At 38.3% G+C, this 24,907-nt stretch overlaps 1 protein-coding gene across 4 annotated transcripts in view; it reads right to left on the reverse strand.

Annotated features, from left to right (window-relative positions):
• Window positions 1-24,907, reverse strand: part of LOC128996363 (protein grainyhead) — a 156,738-nt gene that overhangs the window by 35,934 nt on the left and 95,897 nt on the right. For all 4 annotated transcript variants that reach the window (XM_054421645.1, XM_054421644.1, XM_054421647.1 and 1 more), the window contains 4 exons: window positions 18,685-18,921; window positions 7,849-8,698; window positions 7,238-7,389; window positions 2,751-2,913 (listed from right to left, as the gene is read on the reverse strand). In XM_054421645.1, coding sequence (XP_054277620.1) covers window positions 2,751-2,913; window positions 7,238-7,389; window positions 7,849-8,698; window positions 18,685-18,921 — 1,402 coding nt within the window. The remainder of the gene's footprint in view (window positions 1-2,750; window positions 2,914-7,237; window positions 7,390-7,848; window positions 8,699-18,684; window positions 18,922-24,907) is intronic.

Genomic DNA, 24,907 nt, shown 5'->3' on the forward strand with positions numbered 1-24,907 from the left:
TAATCCCGTGCCTCCCCACGATATCTTCGCCACACTTCTGTCTCCTGATGTTACAGTACACGTCCCTCATACATAGAGTTTTGGCGACATCGCGATGGCGCGCGCCGAGGAGACGATCCTCGCGCGGAATACAAAATATCCACAGGCTTTCTTACAAATTCCAACGAGATCCAACTGCCAATTCCGTTATCTGGAGACTTTCCATGCGCAACAATACAGAAACAAAAAGTATCTCAAAATTGTGTAAAACCCCAAATTCAAGTGATACTCTTACCTGCGGCGGCGCCAAGGTTAATGACGACACCTGTAAACTATCCTCTACATCGGTGTGAGTGTCAACTATTCTGAGGTCAATCTCGGGTCACTTTTTACCCGTGTAACCCATATCCTGAGAGCTGCCCGGGCCCACTTCCCTGAAACTCAACCTAGTAACTAGACCCGAAGTTTCCAATCCTCGAAAAATAGTTTTTTCACCGAGGAATTTTTTATCGTGTCGAATTATTGAAATTTAAGCCCGGCGGTCGGTGCGGGGGTTTGGTTTACACTGCGGTTACTATAATGTCGGGCTCCTTGTGCCGCCGTTGCGCAATCGGCTTCAGGTAATTGGGGGGTGAGTAAATATAGGATTTTGACTCTTGATAAGATACTGTGAAGTTTTGCAAAACGTTTCGAGGTGAGGTTGTTAGCGATTTGTCTTTGGTCAATATTGATACAAATGATAAACATAGTGAAAATACTACACCTAGTATCACACTATACATGTAGATAAATATTTCACACATGGCTGTACATTTTAATGTTTTTGTGAAAGCAAAAAGTTGTTTGTGTTGACGAGAGTGTCTTTCATCTACTTTTGAGTATAACTATTTTTGGATGGAACAACAAATGGTACAATCATCAGGTTCCTTATGAATTAAAGTATAATTTAAGTCCACAAGTATCCAAACCATTGAGCGATTCAACTTTTACACATTGTATTGTACAAGTGCAAAATCCGAAATCCTAACCACCTTATAAACTAATATATGTATCAAACAAGAGTGGAAAATTGTTATTAAACTAACTAACTTTAGAGCCCCATCTGCGTCCATAAAACTAAACCTCTTCACGTCTATGGCCTTTTTACACACGCGAACCCCATGAATGGGGCATAAAACCCATCAGCTTCCACCATAAAACAAGAGCGCGACTTAGGGGCTACTTTATATCTCGGTAATTATTAATAAAACGACGTTCTATCGCAGTTTAATAAGATTCCCGCGGCGGCTGCTGCAGTCACGGCTGCCGATTATCTCTGGTTATCTTCAGTAGTTATCTTTATTAATTACGCTCGCTCCGCTCGTATTTCGGACCCGATTGGAAGTGGACGTGTCTCAAACCGGGGAGGAGTCGGGGCTTAATGAAACAAAATATTTTACTTGCGGGAGCTACGTGTTATGGCGTTTGCTTGAAAGTTTCAACGAGGCGGGTTTATTGCTATCGCCTGATTTCGCTCGGTACCGAACGATGTTTCTAAACGGTTTGCTTCTTGTTTGGAAAAGGAACCTCTTGATTGCTTTCTCCTATTTTATTTTCGGATTCCTTATATATTTCTAAGGCAAATGCATTTTTCCATAACCGAACGCTTCAATAGCCATTTACAAAACACGTTGGCTATTCCGTATTGAAATAAAAATACTACAGAAAAATAAGGTCGATAAACACGTCAACCTTGTTCATAACCAAGAAATAAGATAATCCTGTTAAACTATGGGAACAAAGACCCGGGGTCCCAAGAAATGTTTGACGAAGAAACAAGACTTTAGTGATAGTAACTCTTGGTTCAGTTTTACAAGAATGACGAATGCAGCTCAAGAGTTTTTAAAATTTGATCTGCTTCAAGATCATTGTATCCCGATAGAAAATAGAATATGAAAATCAAATAACATACACACAACAGGAATTAGTTTTTGAACGTGATGCTGTAATTGTCTAAACATAACAGTTAACCAAACCATATTAAAATACCAAACTGTCGAACTTAATCACTATGACGCAACCGAGATTCCGAGATCCCATAAATCCTACGGATAAGGGCAGGACACGAAACAAAGACTAATGAATCCGGGTTTTAAATATCCTCACGTCTTCCACTTGGGAATCCACTCAGGGACGGAGGCTCTAATTTAATTCCCGAAGACATTTCAGGGTTTCCTTGCATGGAAGCGTTCATCAGTATGTGGTCTATGTGCGTTTCCTTATCTCCGTCCTTATACAGCTTCTGCCTTCTCTCGTCTCTTGTGTATTTATGGCGCGACACGCGACAGTCTGTCAACGTGACACACGTCGTGGCAGTCCGTCATGCCGAGTTATCGAGGGTGGGAGCACACGTTGAGTTTGGTGTTGTACATTGTATAGCCATATTATTAACATTTTACGAAAATTTTTGAAACATTATTCACCTTGAAAACCTTGAAACAGTCAACCTACGCGATAATCCAGATGAATATGCTGAAGGATTTGATTGACAAACAGGAATCATACCAAGAGTTTTTCTATGTTCTCAAACTTAGGCTCCAAGCAAAAAGAGATTTTACTAATTGAGTGGCCCATATTGGAATCGTCTGAAATAGTAACTGGAAGGAAAAGAGTTATATCTTGAATAGGAATGCTTAGTCTGCAAGATTGCTGTAACCGGCACATCATCAAGTCCTGGAATTTAATTTACATTTTACAATGTTAAAACTAAAGCACACAGAGTACTATCCTACCTTGACGGTCTGAGCCTTCAGTGGCTTGTCCGGATCAGGTATATACTCCATGGTGATTCCGTAGAACTGGCCCTTGTTGATGTACGTCACTCGGTCGTCTTCTCGCCTCTGGTTGGTGGATATCGGAGTCTCCAGGTGGTAGCGGAAACCGTACTGGTTGTACCTGCAACCACACAACCATGGTTATCAGATCGGGTCAAATGAAGCAAGTTCTCTCATAGAAAGAGAGAAAGAGATTCCTAAGAGAAAACAAGCCTGGGAGATTTGGTTATGATTGGGAAGAGGATTATGAGCACCCTGAAACATTTGTCTTCAGAGTTTTGGTCAAAATTTGTGATGGCCATGAAGTTGATTAAGTAAATCAAGAACATTGGTTTCACATAGAGGATTTGAGAAGGATTAAATGCTATAGACGTCATTTATATTAATTTTATCGCGTAAAAGAACCCGAACGATAAAAAAAAACTTGGTGCGGTTCTAATACGAGCGAAATAATTGATTTATTTCAATTAGGAAAGGTGTTCTATTGCACTGTGTGTAAATTAGTTAATGTTTGGACAGTTGTTATTCACAAGCTTGACGTTGCAGTTTAATTATGTTTCCTACATTTTACAAGGGGTCTTTTTGCCTGAGCGTGCCTTTTTCAGCATAATGTACTAGTTCCACCAATAACTAATAGGATCCACCCAGAGCCCAATCTCTTCACCAACCTTATGATTTAAAGGAGATCACTACAGTCACCTGTGTTTGAACCCAGCTGTTTCTACCGGTGTTGAGATAGATACACCCTACACCTAGCCTGACCTTGGGCGTTATCGGCGATTACCCTGTAAAGGTGTGTGGCGGATGTATATCACTACTTTCTCCTCAACTTGTAAATCATCGGCTAATCCCGGGTGTGCAAGGTCTACTTCCTAGGGTCAGATCCGCCTGACCGCAACCCACTTGGCCATCCTCTCGCCCACCCGCTCGTTTTCGGTATTGTTATGGGACTCGTGGATCTCTCCCGGAGGTGTTATGGTGTTGTGGGAGACACTTATGGAAGTGTTATGGGGTTGTAGGTGGAAGAACATTATGGAGGTGTCGAAAGGTGAATTGTTTTACACTGTGATTATCGTATGGTTGTTTACATTTGCGAATACCCAAGGGCTATTTTCGGATGATTTGTATCTCCTTTGCTGTTATGGCTAACGTTCTTGAAAATTTGTTACAAAGAGATTCAGCTGTTAGTTTATCATTGCTATAATTTTGTGCTTATAAACATTGTAAATTAACATATCCAGTTCAACTCTAGCTCAATCCACAAATGAAAAATTGTATTCCTTCATAAATACTTGGTACACATAAGATTTTTTATTGATGAATGATTTCTAAAATGAATCTAAAGAAATTTTAATGTATTTCTTGATTTGTGTTTTTCAACACCATTGGACTATTTACGATTGTTTTTGTATGGGAGTGGTCCAAACCATTGTCTTGTGACTATTTGAGATCGGCCTTTTGTGAGATAGAATCATTAATTGATAGATAGTCCACTAAAACGGCAGCGAATATATGATCGATCACGCTCACAGTCGAGCCAGTAAGAATTCGCTTGAAGACGAACACGACTTGGCTACTACATCAGAAAATGTTTAGCCATTCTATGATTTTAATTTTAAACTAAAATATAGAAATGTTTATCAGTTATAATTGTCTTAAAGAACAATTCCTAAAATTTCTATAGAAACTCGCATTTGAAATCTTTAAACAATAAATCTAACACTTAGTTTCTCGTGTCCTCTCCCCTCCTCAAGTAGTTTCACTGTTGCTTCTGAGCTTCTCAGTGCCGCTTCATTGGGCACAAGTGTTTCGAAATGCGCCGCTGTGAGCCAAGCCACTCCCCAAATTAATTACCAGATGCCCCCACCACCCCCTGCCTACCATTATTTATACCGCTCTTAAGCTTATCTCCTCGACTGCAGAGCGATCTGCCCAGACGCACGGAACAATGAATAATTCCGAGCATGATATTGACCATGCTACTCATGTGGTAAAATTAACTACATAAAGCTGATGAGAAAATTAAAGATACCCTATCACTTCTGAAATGTTTATGAAAAAACCACACACGTATTCTTAAACTACATGCGATGTTAAACCAAATGATACCAACATTCCCATACATTTGACACAAATGCCCCCAAAAAGGGAGTAAAGATACTCTAACTACTGACAGTCCCATTTGAATACTCCTGGTTTTGAAATAAAACAAAACACGTACCCTAAAGTAAACGCATGTCCACTACGCAGTACCAAATGATACCAGCATCCCAGCACGGTCGCCCAAAGCGTATTTATCCGCCCAATTATTTCGGCGCCCCAATATACCCGCCCGGATGCACGTAATGGCGGTCCCATGTACCCTAATGGGCGGTAGATAAAGTCGACGGGCTTCATCAATTCCAATTTCGGATTATTCTCGGCCTCGCGTTTGATAGGCCCGAGTTAGGCGTCGTTTTCTTCGTTTTCGTCGATACGCGTCGTTCTGTTCGTTAAGGCGATCCACGAATCTTACGTTAATTAACAGACTTGTGAGGTCGATGGTGTTGAGCGAATTGAATGCAGTCGAATTCGAAATCAGGTTGGTGTGAAGTTTCCTCAATAAAGGAGAAAGGTGATTTTGTTAGATGAATTTCAACTTGAAACCGTAACATCAATATATAGTGTAGTCACGGTTAATATAGAGATAGGTTTAAGATAGGAGATGTGGTTATACGTCTTCTTAACACGTTTTGATACTATTATATACGTGGATAGACAGATGAATTCCGTAGAAATATGTTGATGAAAAATAATTTTATTGTTACATCCAATTAGTTTTACTTAAATCGTAGAAATATTGTTTTATGTTAATAAGTATTGATCCATAAAAGTGTTAGAGTGGAGTATAAATATAATGAATCAAGAACTACATGTGTATAACATATTTCATATAAAATTAACTTAATAGCCTCGATTTAACAGTCTAAATACATTAAGTACCCGAAGACTTAAACGAGTGGTTTTACTGAAGTCCTATGCCGTTATCTTTGTAAACATAATTGCTAAATAATTTACCTATGGATTTATTTTAGTGAAGTTTAAAAAACATAAAATTAAGTACTAGGCAATATGACGTGTTAAAAAATTGTATCTACCAATAAATAAATACACATAAATTAATTAAGGACATGAAGCCACTTGGAGACCTAAACTAGTGGTATTACCGAAGCCCTATTCCATAAACTTTCTTGATGTAATTTAAAAATACATTTACCTATGGATGCATTCGAAAAAAATGTTAAATTAATTTAAACCCAAAGTGCTTCAAAAATTTCATCGTCCAAAGAAAAAAATACCCTCAAATTATCCAAAGACATGAATTAACCGAAGACTTAAACGAGTGGTTTTACCGAAGCCCTATTCCGTAATCTTTATGAAGATCATTTCAAAATATCGTTCGTTAATTAACCCGCCTGACTTTCCTTTCTGTCCGTTTTATCGTCATCGGCTTCATTATGCAAATCAGTTCTAAATTCGATACAGTTTCACAACCGAACGCTCCTAGTGGATAATGTTGATTCGTTTTCGTGGAGAGATTGGGAAGGTAAGTGCGTACAGTTTAAAGCCACATCGCCAGAATTCTCAGGAGATAAAACTCAATCGTATTTAACTTTTTATTTCGCTTTGTCCAGTCCACCGCCTCCTGAGAGATTTATCGGGTCTTTTGACCGCATCCTCGTCTATTTCCCAGAGACCCGCGAAGAATGTCGGTGTAAAGATGTCACAGATTACCGAGGAATTCGACCACAAGTACATTGTAACTATTTTAGGTGTAAAACGTTTTGGAATCTTAGCATTCAGAATTATGTGGTGGGAATGAGTAATTCAACACATTTAGACGGAAAAACTCAAACAGAAAAAAACTATAAAAAATGTGTTTAGATATAAACCTTTTAAGTTTATTTCACAAAAAATCGTTCAGTAATGTAGGCTTACACCTTGTAATAAATATTGTATTTTAAGTTTCCCATTATACCTACTTTATCATGTATCGTTATCAAATGTAATTTAAATAGGGTTTAACGAGGTGAACATCAAAATTAAATAACAATTCCGACAGACACAATAATAACTCCAACCACAAATAACTAGCATGGACTTTTAGCAAACGATTTACCAAACGTGCAAACCCCTTACATTGATCATTTTTGCTCGTTTACCAAAACCCACAAATACTACCGTAACCAAGATTTGAATAGGTGTAGGAAGAAAAGAATGGTTTCAACATTTAAAAACATTCTGTTACAGTAACTTAATTTCAGAGTTGACAGTCCATCTTTATACGAGATGAAGCAAATAGTTGGCTTATTTTACAGAACTCAGCACACCTTTTGCCGGTGGTTCAATAATCAACATGCTAGATAGAACCTGATATTTATATATAGACAATTTAAGGGACTTACACTTTGGGTATTTGTATTTTGTCAGCGTCGCTTTGCCGCCCAAAGTCGTGCCAGGGGCGAGAGCGGGCGCCGACCGCGGGAGATGCTGAGGAAGAACTCCTCTGGGATCCCTCTAGAAGCGGCGTCCCGCACATCTCTCCGTAGTCGAACGACTGTAGACAAACACGTCACAATATGTAGCAAAACAAATACAACAATCACCACAAAATCTCTCAGATTATAAACTAACAAAATGTGACACAAATGTAAGAGTAGCAGCATGGAATTGTAATAAAAAACGTACAAATGAATTCTACGATTGAAGTAAGGACCGGCTTACAAGAAGTTCAAAACATAAATAACACAAAATTTGTCGACCATAAAACGCTATGACTGGTTGCAGTTTTCATATGTACGTAGGTCGTAGCTATAAGTTATTGCATGCAAGTGTTTTATTGTATCGAGTTAACTAGTCTTAAAAGGATGTTACTGCACAGTAAGTCAAGTTAGTTTTAGGATTTCCCTCTTAGAATCAAGTACAGTAATTAACGCTGGACTAGAAAACAATTGGCAAGAGCACTTTGTCACCAAGAGATATTAAAACTTTCAAATAGGCACAGAACAAGCGTTACCTGTTGTATCGCAGCCTGGTCCCTTGGCGTAATAGCATCAGCGCCGATACCAGAGTCAGGACTAGGCAGGTCCACGGTCAAGCCTGCAGCAGCGATGACTCCTTTGCCGCCGTGGTAGGCGCCCCCGCGGACGTAGCGGTCCATGAGGGAGGCGCTCACGGTGGCGCCGGAGCCCGCACCCTCAGGACTATCTGCGTACGTCTGCCTCACCGTGCCGTAGGGCTGCTCCGAGAAGTACTCCCTGTAGTAGGGGTCCGTGAACGACGACGTCCCTCGGCCAGCGGACGTCGTGACGTAGGCAGAACTACTCTGAGAGACCGAGGTGGAGTACGACGCACCGTGTTCCGAGTACGGGATCGGACTGGGAGTCCCGCTACCCTGAGGTTGCGCGTTGCTCATCGCGGTAAATATGTGGTTGTTGTACATCTCTGACTTGAGCCCGTCACTGGTGATGATCTCTATGGGCGCGTTGTCCCCCGCGATCAGCGAACTCGTGCTGGACGGTGTTCCGTTGATGGATCTACTCCCGTGTTGCGGCGAGTGGACGAACTCGTCCTTGATGGTGGTGTTGTTGTTGTTGACGACGTCGACGACCAGGTCAGGATGTCCGGTGGTGACCAGGACCACCTTGTGACGACCCTTGGGGTCCACCGGGGTCTTGCTGCGGTGGTGGCTCAGGTCCTCGGGCTCCCGCTTGACGTGCGAGGGCTGGTGGTGGTGCAGAAACAGCCCCTGCAGGTCTCCTAGGGGCGGTGCTGACGATAGTTGGAGGGAGGAGTCGCTGACCACGCCGTTGGAGCGGATCTGCGAGGACAGTAGAGATGCGCCTGCTCCACTCGCCGAGGGCGTCCTGTGAAAGAACAAATATTTAGTATTTATTGATTGTACAGATGCTAAATAAAATAAAATATACACTATATCTTTATGACTGCTGTGCCAGAATTACAAAAATATCTTCACAGTCGAAAGCTTAAATTACACATACAAATAATTTACGCTTTGCACATTTTTTATTTAAAATATGGCCATAACCGTAGTTACTTCCAGAAGTGGTACTACTAGACCTAAGTCTGATCCTAGTGACGATTGAATACGTCTCTACAGTATATGCAATTTTGTGAAACTTACAAAACTGCCGAAAAGGAATAACTATTCAGACGCTAATACAGATAACAGATATGTTTTACCAAAATACCATATATACTACTGAAAAAGTATTTTTCTCTAAAACTAATTGAATAGGCTACATCAATAACTACCTAGCAAGGGAACGCAACTTGTATATATAAAATAAAAAAATATAAACTCACATCCATAATCAAATGCATTAAACATCAAATACCAAAAGAAGAGGTCATTGTACTTGCACATTAACACATCAACAACTCGTTACGTTTTTTACACTACGAAAGAATTTAGAATTACAGTAATACAGAACAGCGTTCGAAGCGACAACTGTGACTTGGCTATTATCTGCAAACGTAAAATGTTAAACACGGGCTGTCATTGGGAAATACTTCGACTTAGTTCACTGTGTAATTAACTCAGAGATAATTGCAAGCTAATTGAACCTCGATGATGAGAGGGAATTCGGTAAACAATCAGAGTTTGCCGTTTTCGTTTTGATTTAAATCATGAGTGTTCGTAGTACCGTGTGAAATTCCTATAGACTTTCAAAGAATAAGAAATGCATGGTGATAGGAAAACGATTCGATAAATATGGAGTTGATTAACATTGAAATTACCTTGCGCAGCTTCGAACAGGGATGGAAGCACAGTGGCAAGACAATTGTTGCGCATAAATAACGTTCTCTGTTCAGGGACAAAGCGCGATGGGAGATACAGCGCAAGCACCGCCTCTCGTGGAGAAAAAAATGCGCAATAGCTTCTGTAGCTCGTAGGGGCGCGTAGTAAGACAACTGTAGCCTCTATTCAGAGGTGCAATGTCAAATATTCTATGATAGCCTTAGAATCGTAGCTGTCTGAATCATAGTAGCCGAAGATTTTGGAATCCCGATATTTAGAATTGTAGTGTTCGGAATCACAGCTGTCGGGTTTGTAGAGTCAAAGAATTGTTGAATATCTTATGAAGCCATTCATTCATTTGTTCACTTATTCTCAGCAGAATTGATCATAATTGATTTGAAACTTTCAACGAAAAGTCAATTTGAGGGAGTCACAAAAATGTCAAACTCATAGAATAGTAGTAGTCTAGAATCGTAATTACCAGTTATATGATTCCCCCATGATTTATAATTGACTTGCAACTTCTACAGAAAAAGTCAATTCAAAAGATGTTAGCAGTATTTACTTAAATAGTCAGTCATAATTCAAAAACGTAGGTATTCAGACGAAATTTATGACATACGCAACTCTTTTGTAGAAATAACTATCAACTGGTGGCCAACAAATTGAAATACAAATTTGATTGGTTTAATCATTTGTAGGCATACAATATTTGTTGTTTATTGTTTATTTATTGTTGTCGATTCTTGGTTCTTAATATTGTACAAAACATTAAACACGAAACACGCCGTTCTATAACATCCAAATCAACAATAAATTTCACATTTTCTTTCACATTTCGTCAACAATGTCCCATCTTCTGTCAACATATACTTTGTAGAGTTTATTACACGTTTCATGCTGCTGAGAACATTTCAAAGGACAAAAAGCTAATTGCACCTCATTTTTCAAGAGGTAATCATTTTTAATTGAGCCAAAAAGCTGAGAGACAAGCCTAATTGAAGAGTCACATGTCTCGGTCGTGACTCGCTCTTTTACACAATAGCTCTTCTTGTGATAAGTGACTCACTGAGTCTTTGATATCACAAGCGGACATTAAACTAACTGCCTAGCTAACCGTACTAAGTAATTAAGTGGTTATTACTAACATAAACGTAAAAACTACTCGTAACCAAAAAGTAAAATTAATCTAGATGGTAGACTTCAACGGCCAAGGAAGGCTGTCGAATTTTGGTCATACCCAAAATTCCAACAAAATAAAGGATTTATAATTAACACCAACACACCATAATTGTATTTTGTTTTGATTAATGGAAATAATAATCACTGTACCAAGATTCAACAAAATTAAAATTAGTTGTTTGGAAAGTAGTATAGGAAGTTTAATTAGAAGTAGCTGTTTGCTAACATTATGTTTCATCATTACCCATTATGGAATGGTGATGAAGGATAAAATTAAATTTTCGTTCTTTTCTGTAATTGGTGAAGTTTAGAATTATCAATACGTGATATAGTCAAAAATTGCTATTAAAAACTTGCAACCTCTTGCTGTCAAGTAATTCATACTTCGTTGCAAAAGCCAGTGAAAGACTCAACAGTTAGCAGAACGAAAAAAGACATATTTGTTTTTTTTTTTACGAACTCATAAATCTCGCTTTGTTTTCTCTCACGATTATATGATACAATTAACATTTATAAGATCAAACTTACTTTTGGAATCAAAACCATTTCATACTAAAGCAAAATAATCATTTCTATGATGAGCACTAAGATGAGTTATAACACTGTTATTTAACGTTAGTCTATTAAATGCCCATACGAATCACAGGCTCAACTAGAGCAGTTAACGAATAGACTAATGTTTTTTGGGGCAGGTGATTTTATGAACAATGCCCGTTGTATGCCCCCAGCAATTCCCATCCTATTCTCAAAACTGGTTTTGGGGAGGTGATGTCATTTTGGCCCTTAGCAGCCCCAGCCCCGGGATATGGTTTTAAAATTACCTTTTGATCTCAGGTAGCCGCCATTATGGTATTTTGCAATGTAAAAAACAAATTATCTTATCATTGAATAATCGGATAAGGTTATGGGAGGTTTTATTAGGGTGAAGTTACGAGTTGAATACAAGGGGCGTACGAAACAGAAATGTGTGTTACGTCAACCACATTTAACGGTATAAGAGAAAAGTGGACATTATAAGAGTTAAAGTTGCGAAGAAAACAATTACAGAAAAAAAACTAAGTTGATAAAATGTGACACAATCACTTGGTTATAGAACACGTACATCTGTTTTACATCAATTTCAAGTAGAATCTCTACAAAAGACTACCGATGGAATTTAAAATTTATAACAAAATAACTTTTGTAACCTCTTTCAATTTTGAAATTCACTATCTGAATCGATCGGGTACTATTTGAAAGCATTTTATTTTCAGTACGATTCTATTAAAAGCCTTCAAAATCTACTTTAGATCGACAGAATCCAGTTTTACTTAGAAAAAAAAAGTTATTTTAAAGATTATTTTTCCTAATACCGAACAAACCAATCATGAAGATTGCACAATTTATCACTAAGGAAGGCAGACCGTCGACTTGTATCCTTATTCTTGGGCAATCAGAAAAATATTTATACGATATCTTGGTGATTCCTCAGTCCACGGTCCTTGGAAGGTTTACTGCCAAGAGTGAAATAACGACGACGATTACAGGTGAAGACTTCCTCTACAGTAAACGTTGTATTTGCCGTAATAAACTAGTTTGCTAAGTGTTCATTACTTATTGGAGCTTATCATATGTTGTATATCATTGAGGTTTATATGTTTTATAAATAATGGTGTTATATGTGTAAACAATAATATTGATCAATAACTCTTCTCAAGTGCAAACGTCTCACAATCAAAATAGCGTTTACCTGAATTTACGAGTATTATGAATCTATATCCATAAAACCCTATTATTTATGTGCACATTTAATGTGGATACTGGTAACGGTATCTTCAAGATATCATAGGGTACTTTAGATGAGGAGGTTACTACATGGCCTCTTTTTACATGCTTTAATCCTAAAAAATTTCTCAACTTCAGTACAAATTTTAGGCAAAGAAAAACCTGGGTTTTGTAAATGGTTTCCTAAATATTGGTTTGGGAATTATAGTGGTTTCCCATCAATAAATGGGAATAACAATATTCTAATATTCTGTAAACTCTGTTTTAGGACACCACGTTGTAAGGGTTCAGGTAAAGGTTAACTACATTTTGAAGCATATAGTCCAACGGATATTATTCAAATAATTGAAAATGTTACAAATAGACTGCTAAAATGGTAAAAGTCGACGAACAAGTTTATCATCGTAAAATATCTCAATATTTGCGATTATGGAAATAAAAAAAAATATTGATGGGCTTAAAAACCTCCCCCTAAAAGATTTTCCACTGGCGTAAACATATTATATATTTGGATATTTGATGAAATAGGAACATTCTCAAGACGCAGTAAAGACATCACAGACATCTCCGACGGTGTGATCAGGTGTCAAAATATTGATTTGGGACGAGGTGTGAATCGTTTATTGGGGCGGAAACTGACGGATCGCCTTTCATCCCTATGTCAGTCAAGCGAGGGATTGTAGACTAGGGGATGTTGGATGTACTAGGGTGAGTATGACAACAACATTGTACACCATTGTATGCATTACTGTTCGTCTACAGACATATGCCATCACATGATGGGACTAGAGTGACGATCCTTCATCTCAGTTGGGGAATATTTGGAAAGAAAAATTTGGCGAAACAAAGATTTTAAGATCCCAATCTTTTTGCGTTCTCCTTCTTGATTGGCTATTTCTAACGTTTGTAAGGAAACGGTTTATTCACATAGTTGAACTGTTGTTATGTAGCATAGTTAGTTGAGCCCAATGATAAAAAGCACTGGAATCCAACATTGCTCAAGATTCTTGACCGTTGGATCGAAACAGCAGCCTTTAGATTTGAAGGTGAGCGTTATCTCCACCTGGATAGCCAGATAATTATATCCCAAAGTTAAACGCAGTGTAGCCAATGACATCACACAGTCACTGAATAACATTTATATTGAGTCTGAGAAAACACACACTATTGGATTTTTAACATTACACGTATTGCAAAAAAAATTGAACAACTGGAACAAAGAGCACAAAAACTCAAAATTCCTCTTAAATTTCGACCTCTAGGGTCCTGGATTGGAAGATGTGTTGGTACAATAATGTTCTACTTCAAAACCAAATTCAGTAAAAACTTCACCAAAACTGATCGCATACAAGGTCGTAAACACCCAAGGGATTCAAAATATTTTGAAAGCACAAAAACCATGTTTTCTTTACCGCCACTTCACTCAATTTAACATGGAAATCGAAAAAGGGTTCGAAATCGAATCAAGCTTCCGGAGAGTCAATCCTGTTACGCACAAAACATCCGCAAGCCCGGAAGATGTTATTAAGAAGAAAGCATCCCGTCCTGGACCCCTTTGTCGTAGGGCACCACCTAGGATAATCCTCCATGATACGTGGGGTAGGGCGCCGGGGGGAGGGCTATAAACTCAAAAACTGTGATTGAACCAGAGGCTGCAGCTGCGGCCGAAATGGTTCCATAAAATTATGCACGAAAAATTACAGAAATTACATATAATGCCCATAATGAGCGAATATAATAGCTTCCCCAGCCGAGCACTGTTCGGCCCAGCGTATCCCGTGGGTTTATATCTTACTTATCGAATATAAGAGTGGATAAACTGTTTTATAGCTTATTTATATAGGCTTTTCGGTGGAAATTGCGCCGAACGGTGGCTGATTTCGATGCCATCTCATTAAAAATAATCGCCCCGTTTATCCAGCTCGCTTAAAATAATCTAAGTTTGTTTTGTTTTCCCTCAGCGGCTGTTTAATGTTAATTCTGCCTAAATGGTATGCGTGTACTGAGGAAATTGCTTGTGATATAATTTTGTTAATACACGAAGATTCGATGCAAGGGATCGTGTGGATTTTAATCGGGGATTTTTAATACACTGTACATTAAACGTATGGGAAGAACACTTAATGATATCCAGTAATGCTACTTGTGCATGCAATATTTGATTAGGAACTGAAAAATTTAAAAACTTAGAATTTTCTAATACCACGTTCATATTGCGTACCTTTGATATAAATATCTTTCACTGCATGATTCACATATATTTTTCACGCTCAGTTTTAACACTAAACATTAGGAGTGTTGTATTTCGGATTTCAGTATTATGCAATTAAGGATTTTATGGGTCATATGTCTTATGAAAGTTGGGTGAATCTTGCTTGTTTTGTCATTTGGGATTCGAAATAAAATAAATCGTCTGTAGAAAACTCTGGTTTTTGATTTTGGAGTGTCGCTATTCCAATTTTAGTAGTATAGTTCGGATTTAAAGTAGTGACATTCAGATTTCGGATTGATGATGATCCACTGACGCTGATCCATGAGACGCGAGCAGAGCCTCGTGGGAGATATAGTCTCATGAGGTTCGGCTACGTCTCATATGTCACTGTACGCTCTATATACTATAATACACCCCCTCCCCTCCTCTCTTCACTAACAGAACAGCTGATCGACCAACCGTTGTATAGACTTGAGGGAATACACTGCTAACAAATGATGTTTGACTCTGTGATTTTTCGTAACTATATCATTGGCGTAATTTTAGACTTTTCGCAGGGGAACGGTCCAAACCATGTCTTGTTACCTTTCGTCGTAATTCTTAGCCAGATGATAAGGGATTGAAATATAAAATATCAACTCAGTGTCCTAACTCTACTATAAAATACAAAATAATTAACGTCCAGCGAGAGCTGAGTTGTTTTAAATTTTAAATCAGCGTCTTTAAAAAAACATATTTATTCAACAATAATCAAAGCCTTCACTCATTTTAAAATCATGTACACATTCGTACATGGAATTATGGTTTATTTATACTGAAGGAAACAACAAAACATCAACTGTAGTATAGTAGTGGGAAACGAAAGAAGACGAGATAACTAACATAAAACCTTTTACTGGTTAAAAAGCTTTACTAAAATCATTGTGAATAAAATAGTGTGCTTAATGACAATAAATTGTGTGTTAAGGATATATACTTTAGGTGAAATATTTAGTATTTCTTTACTATTGTTATTAAAAGAGTTATAATTAAATTCATATAGTCAATGAAATAAAACTAAAAATATATTTTTTTTAACGCAAAATCGAGGCCCTTCATTGAATAACTGGATTAGATAGCAAAGCAAGATAACCAAAGGTCCATGACACAAACCCCTATTTCCCACTCAGGCAGTTACATTAGAATAATCTTTATCAACTAGGTACCTAGTTCACGCCTCAAAAACAGAAATAGATCACGGGGTAGATTCCGAGGCCAATGGGGCGGAAGCGAGGGGAGGGTAACTTGTGTTTTGGGGCTCCAACTTTCAAAATATACACAGGCTGATACATGGCCTGAAATGTGCGCCGAACTGGAAACTGAGGAATCGAAATAATAGAGCGGTTATTGTGACGGGGTTGCAGCTATGAAGCGATTATAACGGTCTTGAGGAACTATTGAGGGGCAAATGGGAAATTTCATAGCACTGTATGGCTGATCCGGAGATAGTACGTTATTCAATTTAATGTTCAAGATGTGAAAACGATAGGGTAGTGATTAATTTTTAAATACAACAATCAACACTTTAGACATGTTTGCACATTTCAATGTTTAAGAAAACAATTAATAATAAAGACACTTTTTAATTAAAGTATTTTAAAATGGGGTTATCCTTGAAGGGGTTTCCACGATTTACGTACAAATTATAAAATTGATTTTTGTATTACCTTTCACGTTTTAATCATTTTACGGTGTTTAACTGAAAATTTGATTTTGAGTGGATTTAAGACAAAAAAGCCACGCCTATAAATTGGTATCGAGAGGTGTGGATTTAAAATGTTTAAATTGCAATAATTTGTGAATTGAGACTACAGTACTAAGGGGATTTTTGAAATTAGTGTTCAAGTTTAATCTTGGACAAATGGCTTTCTGTTTAAATTACTGGAATATCAGTACGATGAAGTACGACAAGAAAATACCTACTCACTATGGCTGTGTGCAGAATGTCTTCAAAAAAAGTACATACAAGTAACTCTTACGTCCACCATATAAATATACGTACACCACAGAAGCCACCGCAACATATCTCTTGGTGTAGCTTAAACCAAAACTCTCACCCATAAACAAAAATTTGAATTCCACACTTTCTCGCAATTCTAAAAAAGCTACGTCCCTGATAACCCATTTCACACCTCGCGGTTTCGAATTTCAGTAGGAAGTAGCAGTTAAGAATTAGCACAGGGTGAATTAGCCGGTAAACCAACACCTATATATTAGGCCTGTCAGGCGCTGTGGGAACCGCGCAGTATCATCTGTTACGGGCTTTTTTATGTCGTCATCAAATCCGGGGTCGGAATGCCACAAGATCGCATCTTCGGTCCTTCTCTTTTCTCCGTCGTCGTCCTGGATATTCTGATAAACTTTATAGGTGATAAATCCATCTGTGTATGACGTCTGAGGTTGATGAAAAGAATCGTTAGGTGAAGAATTCATGGGTGGAATGTAAAAGTTGAAGTTTTACAACTTTGGTAGACCGTTGACATAAACGTGTACTTGGGTTGTAAAGTTCATTATTTAGAAGGATAATTATTTAAATTTTAAAGTTAAAATGGTTGACCTATCGCTAAAGATGTTTTTGAAATACTTAGAGACAGGAAAAGTCCATCAATTTTAGTCATTAATCAAAATAAATGTTTGATTGCAAGTAAGTGATCGAGTAGAGGGTATCAATTGCCACTATTAGGGTATTAATGATTAATGCCTCTTTAATATGTCATTGCCAATGTTCAAGTAAGACAGAATTGTTGTGATTTTCAACAATAAATGATTGGATTAATTGAAATTATCATCGGAAATGTCCAGATGGATGAACAATATTAATTTAGGAATTCCCAAAGAATAATTCACATGTAAGGAATGTGTGATTCAAAGTTGTACAACTTGACCAGTAAAAGGTTAACATAAAACGAGTGATTTAGTGAGAGTATCTTGAGTATCATTAGTTATGATTGATGTTTAAGCAAGATGGAAATCCCTTGTTACTGGGATGGCCGACATGAACGATTTGATTTGTTAATTAAAATGTACGCTGGGTTTGCCCCTAAGAAAATATTCATTTAGGAATTTCCCAACTGCTTTGATAAACATGGAGTATTCTACGGTGTGTTCTATGATAGACGTACTCATAACGGTGTAATGCAAATACCCGTCTCTACAATAGAAGGGCGATTACTCCATAGTAATCCTCGTGTGCGGAATATAGTTATTACTCCGGCAACAATTCCGCAGATCATGATTTATGCGGAGAACCTCACGATGCGATTTATTGGCGCGAAATCCTTGGTTTTCCGCGGGAAACGCGGCGGGATCACGCGTCGGCCCGGCGCTATTCGATGTACCGACAATTAAAATAATTGCGATCATTACGGAACGTATGTTGCAATCTGTGTATGACAGCGACTTCATCGAACGATGGTGTAATCTGCAAGACTGTTTACATTGTCGGGTGTTTCCTGGATTTGTTGATTGTCTGATCCAACAGGTTGTTGGAAGAGTTGATGGATCAATTACTGGATGTTTCTTCAGTCATATGGGAAAGGTGAAAAGGTCTTCGCGTTGCAGGAGAGCTTTGATTAGAGATTGTTCTGGGGTTTTAACGAAGGTGAATTTAACAGGGATTTACTGAGAAATATTTAGGAAGATTAACATGTTACCGAAACTTACGAAATATCAATTTCACTATCCTTTCATACTCCTCACTTGTGTTAAAAAGCTTTAGTAGCTATTTTTCTAAGTACATGTTTGATAAGTTACTTCTAAAGATGAAAAATTGAGATTAATCGTGACCTATACCTGTTGATTCTAAAGTCATACTCAACCTTAAGATGAATTCGTTTTCGGTTTAGTATTACAATAAATAAATTATTTAGTCAAATCAGAATATTTCCACTTACGACCAGATCTCCGAGAGTTTCTCCTTGTCCGACAGTTGAGGCAGTTTGTAGTACTCGTAGATGAAGCCCATGGACGTGGGAGGTTGTTCTTCAGAAGGACCCCCGCTGATGTTCAGCATGGCAGTGGTCGCCGCAGTCAAGGGGTGTTCGTAGTAAGCTCTCCAGCTTCCCTCCTCACCCCCCGGACCTCCTGGCTCACCCTCTGCCATCCGCACCTCCTCACCTTCCTTCCGCTTCCTGCAACAACGAGAGATCGTCAGTCAAGACATCATTGGAGAAGGCGTTGGAAAAAAGGAAAAGATCTGAAGACATAGGTAGATAATGCCAGAGCATTGTTGGTGGGTTAGGTGAAGATATGACAATGGTCAAGAAATAGTTTGTTTCACAACAGTTTACAAATAAACATAAAGTACAACCTGAGTGATCAAATTGTTCTAAAGAGTTGGCCTAATTGAGGGAAATCAATGCAAGCTATGATCTTGTAGACATTTCAACTTTACTAAATCATTTATATGCAATAATTGTAAAACGTTTTACCATAAAAGTCCCTATGACAGCTATACAACTTCAATGTGAAAATTTTGCGAAAGAGGATACAAAATTCCACAACCCTTCAGATCAGAGAATGATGAAGGTTTTTAAAGAGTTAGTCCAGGTGAGGGAAGAACAAACTGCGATTTCTTAGAGTATTTACACATTCCTAAATCTTAAAAAAATCCTTCATTGTAAAACGTTAACCATCAGAGTTCCATTGAAATATGTAACATTTCAACAACAAAGTCCCTTTGAAAGTTCAACATTCTCAACGTGCAAGTTTCGCAAAAGAGGAAAAGGAATTCCATAACCCTTCATACTCGTAACGGGGCAGGGGCCACGGTCCACCGTGACATTTCAAATTACCTTCGACAACCGGAGGTTTCACGGGGTAGAATCGATTTGTGACACCACTTACCGGCACGTCCACACCGCCTAGCCACGTGCAGAAGTGGCAAATGATAGAGAGGCGATAATGGAGGTGACAATAGGCAGAGTTGGAAACTTCGTGACCATCGCGTCGTCCGATCTGGCGGTCCGATCAGCTGTCAGCGGCTACAGCTGATGGATGTCACTGGATATTCATTAATCTGCCGTGATATACTCATCGATCTTACAGCGTGTCCCCTAATTAGAGTGATTGGATGCAGATTCCATTGGAGTTATCAATCAGAATCGACTGAAATTGATTATGGCTCTGCGGACCGTTTGGAGGGATTTATAGGGGGGAGTTATCTTCAAGCATGATTGTGCGTTATTTTAAACTTTAATATACACTGTATATTGTCTAGATTAGTAATTGTCAATGAAACATCATGATTTTAAACAGTTATTTTTGGACATTGGACAATTTTTGAGAAAAATTTATACCTTTTCTAAACTGACTGAAAAATTTCTATATAAAATGCAACCATTGCAGAATGCATTGTTAAGGAAGATAATATTACAGTATTTCACCCAGCTATTCATTGTTATAAAAGATCCCCTGTAAAATTATTATAAGCAACCAATAGTTGTAAATAAATGTATACACGAGAAGACACTAATCCTTCCAATCCTTAAAACATAACTGTAATAAAAATGACTAGCACATCAATGAGTACAATCGTTACAAATTAGAACCCTATGAGTAACCGTATCTAACGCGCTTTGCAGCATACAACCGTACGACACGACCGTGCAGCTACGCGCATTCCGCAGCATTACCGTGGAAGTGCTACATTGTAGTAATTAATGGTCGAATAGATTCCGGGCTGCACAATTGCATTTCCCATTTTGCAATTGGCGAGGTTCAATACAGTCGGGGTCAAGGGTCAACGCATCCTAGATTGCCGTACGTGAGCCAATATACACAACAATACGTACGTTTCTCGCCTCCGCCGCACGTACGTACGTACAGCTGTTATCTAGCGGTAGGATTACGTGGATCGCATCTTCCACGGTTTCCACGTATTATCCGATAATTCGCTTGATTCCCGGGAGAATGGAGGTACTGTAAATGGAAAGTGTCTTATTTTCTTCCTGGAGATCGGGATGGCGATTTCAAGGAATGCGATACGTCGAAAGTACAACTAACTAAAGAAATGCCAAAATACATTAAACATTGTTAAGATGTGGTAAGTGTAATCCAAAAGTTTTACTCAAAATATTATAATCTTGCAGATTTGAGAGGAATTTAAAATATGTCTGTAAAAAAGTACCTAGTTGAAGAAAATCCCTAACCATCAGATATAATCTATAGATCTGGTAAGTGTCAACAAGTCCTGGTCGTAACAAGAATCTAACAAAATACTTTTGGGCTCAGAATCAGCCGGATCGATTTTCCTTGGCGACGAAGTCGGCATTGTTAAACAGTGATGGTTCATTAAACATAATCTCGCCACAAACAAAGTGTAGCAGACAAAGAGCGATTGAATAAAATAAAGCAATACAAATACAATGTAGATCGTCGGTTAATTGAATCAACCTTGAGCCGAGTGTAAACCGCTCGAGTGGTGCAGTGATGAGATCTTCGTGGAGACCTCAACGCGCGGTATCACTGAGTGCGGTCACGAAATATTTTAATACACCACGCCCTTTGAATAGCTACGTGCTGGGTAGGAATACTTTGGGTTCTTGGGCTCGACACGTTTCTTTAAGATTGCAGAATAGTTATAATTCTAGGTAATGTTTGAAAACAGTTAATGGGAAGTGGGGTTAAGTGCGAGAAGTAGAATACCTATTTTGTTAGCTAGTGGTCCGTTAGAATTATCATCCTAAAAAAGAACCGCATACAAATTTTGGTTCTAAGCACAAACCCTCTGAATAAAGCTGAATATGTTTGAATTACCTGTAAAGCCAGAATGATAAATGATAATTTCAGAAGGGTTCTATTAAAAAATAAGGTGAATTTTGTCATCATCGTTAAGACGCTTGAAAGTATAAATCATTTCAATCAAACTTGTAGACGAATGCATTTAGTACACTAACACAATATGAAAAACTAAAGCAGCTGTACGCATTGAAGAAATTTGGTACTTCACGATTAAATATACTTTATAGTTTATGTATAAAAAATTCTTCTACGATTTTCCACACATCAAACCTACCCTAATCTAATATCTGGCTCATTCAAATCCTGTATCCTCCTCGTGAATCACTGCATACAATCTTTTTCTCGTTCCAATCAGCGTTTTATGTTAGAAAGCCTGTCCCACTTGCCGTACGACCTTGCATTTTAATCCGAGACATTCCATTTGCATGGCTTGGTCCGCCTCTTTCGGTTTTCGTCCAGAATAGTTTATAAATATTCATGCAACATTGGCTGATGGACGATAGACGCTATAACAGTCTTATCCTATATCCTAGAACACTTACGTCTGGCGTTACTAAGATTGATTGATTGACAAGTTAATACTCTACGAAAATGGAAAAGGGAATGTCAGTTTAATTCTGATTAGCATATGTATGGAGCTTACATTATCTTGATGGGTGCTACATTATTTTTCGCTTAGTAGTTTAGGGAGATTTGCTGGCGATCGAGATGTGACTGCTTGAAAGTTTAAGCTCTGTTGATGTTTGGAAAATCAAATCTTTGATTATGTCAATGTCACAAAAAGATTGACTTGGTGACTTGTGTTTGAATTTCGGCTATAAGTCTCAAAGTGCCTTTCTTGTTCAAGCTATCAAATCAAAATCTCAAGAACTACATCATACTCACATTAAAAAGTCAGAAAGAGAAATCACATTGTCAGACTATGATGGAAGGCAACAGAGACATCACAGCCACCTCATTCCATGACGGATGCTTCAGATTTTTCAAACCCCAAATTGAAACACGACACCTGGTCGGGTCTTTTTTTATCTCCAAGCAATCTACAGATCAAACATCCCCGAATTTGCATGACACCCTTAGATTGATAGGGCTGCAAGTGGCCGTTCAGGCGATACTTTGTCATCTCCTCTCTCCCCACGTCTTCCCCTGTTCCCTTTCTATTTGCTAATGACTTGTGCAAATCGAAACTTCACGCTCTTATTTCAAGCAGAGAAGAAACGATTTTTCACACAGTATGAACGGCATTCTTTCCAAATGACCTTGTTAGTTTTGAATCATCTCTGTAGTTTTTCTTTTTCCGATTCCAAATGTTTTCCTTCGTCTATTTTATTGGCAAACGTTTCTGGAAATATGTTCAACTATCATAGTCTTTTCTTTCGTAGCTAGCCATACTATCCCTTGTTCAAAGTTTTTCATTACTCCTTGTCATATTTCTAGTTTTTCAAGATAAATCAAACGTTCATCTTAGCACAACGCCGGGCCGCTATAGAAGCTAGTTGCTATTCTGCCCACTTCACACTGTGGTACTCAGTCTAGATTTATTCATCAGTTGATCTTTCATCGCGTGCGCGGGCTACGTGCTGCGTTGTCGCGTCCACCGACCTACGTGCAGACTACTGTCCGTGTCCCTGTAATGACCTCTCACCCCGTTGACCTCTGAGTCTAGGGCACTGATACACTTGTACGTTAACACACTTTCTAAACTGTTACACGTGGCGGTAAACACGTGTAATGATCCAAACTTTTCATTTTTAAAGTCTCCATTGTTTCCTAATTTTTTACAGTAAATGCGCAACGCAATGATTTTGGAACAAGCTGTGTTCGTAGAGTTTTCAAAATGCGATTATATTTTACATCCGATTACATCAGATTACGATTACATCCTTGATTTTTGAGTTTGCCAGAACCGTTGGCACTTGAGTTAATATCCTTCGTAGATGAGAGATTTATTTACGTAACACTTATTGTATTCGGGGCACGAATGATACCAAAAGATTATGTGCTAGAGGCCCGGGTTCAAATCCAGCTAATCACCATTTAATGTATTGTAGTAATATCATGACCTGTGGTTCTCAGCCTCTTTTAGTTGTAGGTTTACCTATCCAGACCCAAAAAAGGACGTCTCTGAAGAATATTTTTCTCTCTGTTGGAGAACTTCCTCCGCTATACTTTGTATCAAGGAACCTGTCACCTGACCCACCTGGAACTGGCCCGGGTCTTAAACCATAGGTCAGTCCCAGTTAGACATCTGTCATGAGCGGTTCCATCATACAGAATACAAAAGCAACCCCTACAATTAAGATTTTGAACAAGAACATAAAGTTATTCTAGTTAAAACTGCAAAGCGTACAAGGCACATTGCACTTTCGTACGTTACCCAGTAGATCGTTTTACATAACTAATTGCTATGAAGTCTGCGAGGGTTAAGGATGGTGATTTGTCATCTCGTGGCACCTCAGGGTCTAGGGGAGCTGCTGCTGGGGTTGTGTAAACATACCTCAGTCATGCATACGTAACTTGGATAAGCGAGGTTTCTAAAGGGGTTGCTGAAAAATACTCTAGAGAATCTCACGTTTCTTCTACTTTCGTGTGTGGTTTGGCATTCTAGTTTAGGGCTGCTAAATATTGGCGGTGCACGGAGTTGGTCAGACAGATATTATTCCGAAAGGCACTACTATGAAAATATTGCGACTTCATGACACTCATTCGAAAGGCAACACTATACCCTGCAATCATCTTATGAAATTAAAATATTACTGTGCTACTATCGGAAATACAAACTGAAATATTCTCGTTAAGTAATTTCATGGAGACAATTTATTAACACCTTGATTATAGTTAGCCCAGAATAGTTTTGATTAATTAAACCGTGACTAACGTCTACTTCCACCTGGTTTTATCATTGACTAATATCCTTAGTCCAGAGATATAGCCGCGATGAACGCAGCTGCAGTTTACTTTTATTACACCTATATACCACCATGGCGGTAGAACTGTATACTTTTATAGCATAACTATTTAGCCGGCAACACTAAGTCACGTGACATCCGGTCGACTAATGACCGCTGAGCCTTCTGGGTAATTACCACATCCGCTTAGTTTTATCATTAACCACAGAATTTTGTCATTTTGCGACATTCTTGCATACACTTACGGAAAATTCTACGTTGGTAGTTAAATTAAACAGCTGTTCCGTTATCAGAGGATAGTGCAGGACGTAGCAGGTTAGGTCAAATTACGGTAGGAAAATAAGAAGGTAATCAAGTAATTAATGTTGATTATTACCAATTAACTTTACTTGCAATTAATAAACATTACGTGAATGGTAAGTCAAGTCTTCAGAAATTTTAAACGTGTCTGGAAAGTTGTCTTTGT

This window comes from Macrosteles quadrilineatus, unplaced genomic scaffold (assembly GCF_028750875.1).
Source record: "Macrosteles quadrilineatus isolate MER2022 unplaced genomic scaffold, UCM_ALF_1.0 Scaffold_6__1_contigs__length_79288215, whole genome shotgun sequence".
Taxonomy (NCBI): Eukaryota; Metazoa; Arthropoda; class Insecta; order Hemiptera; family Cicadellidae; genus Macrosteles; species Macrosteles quadrilineatus.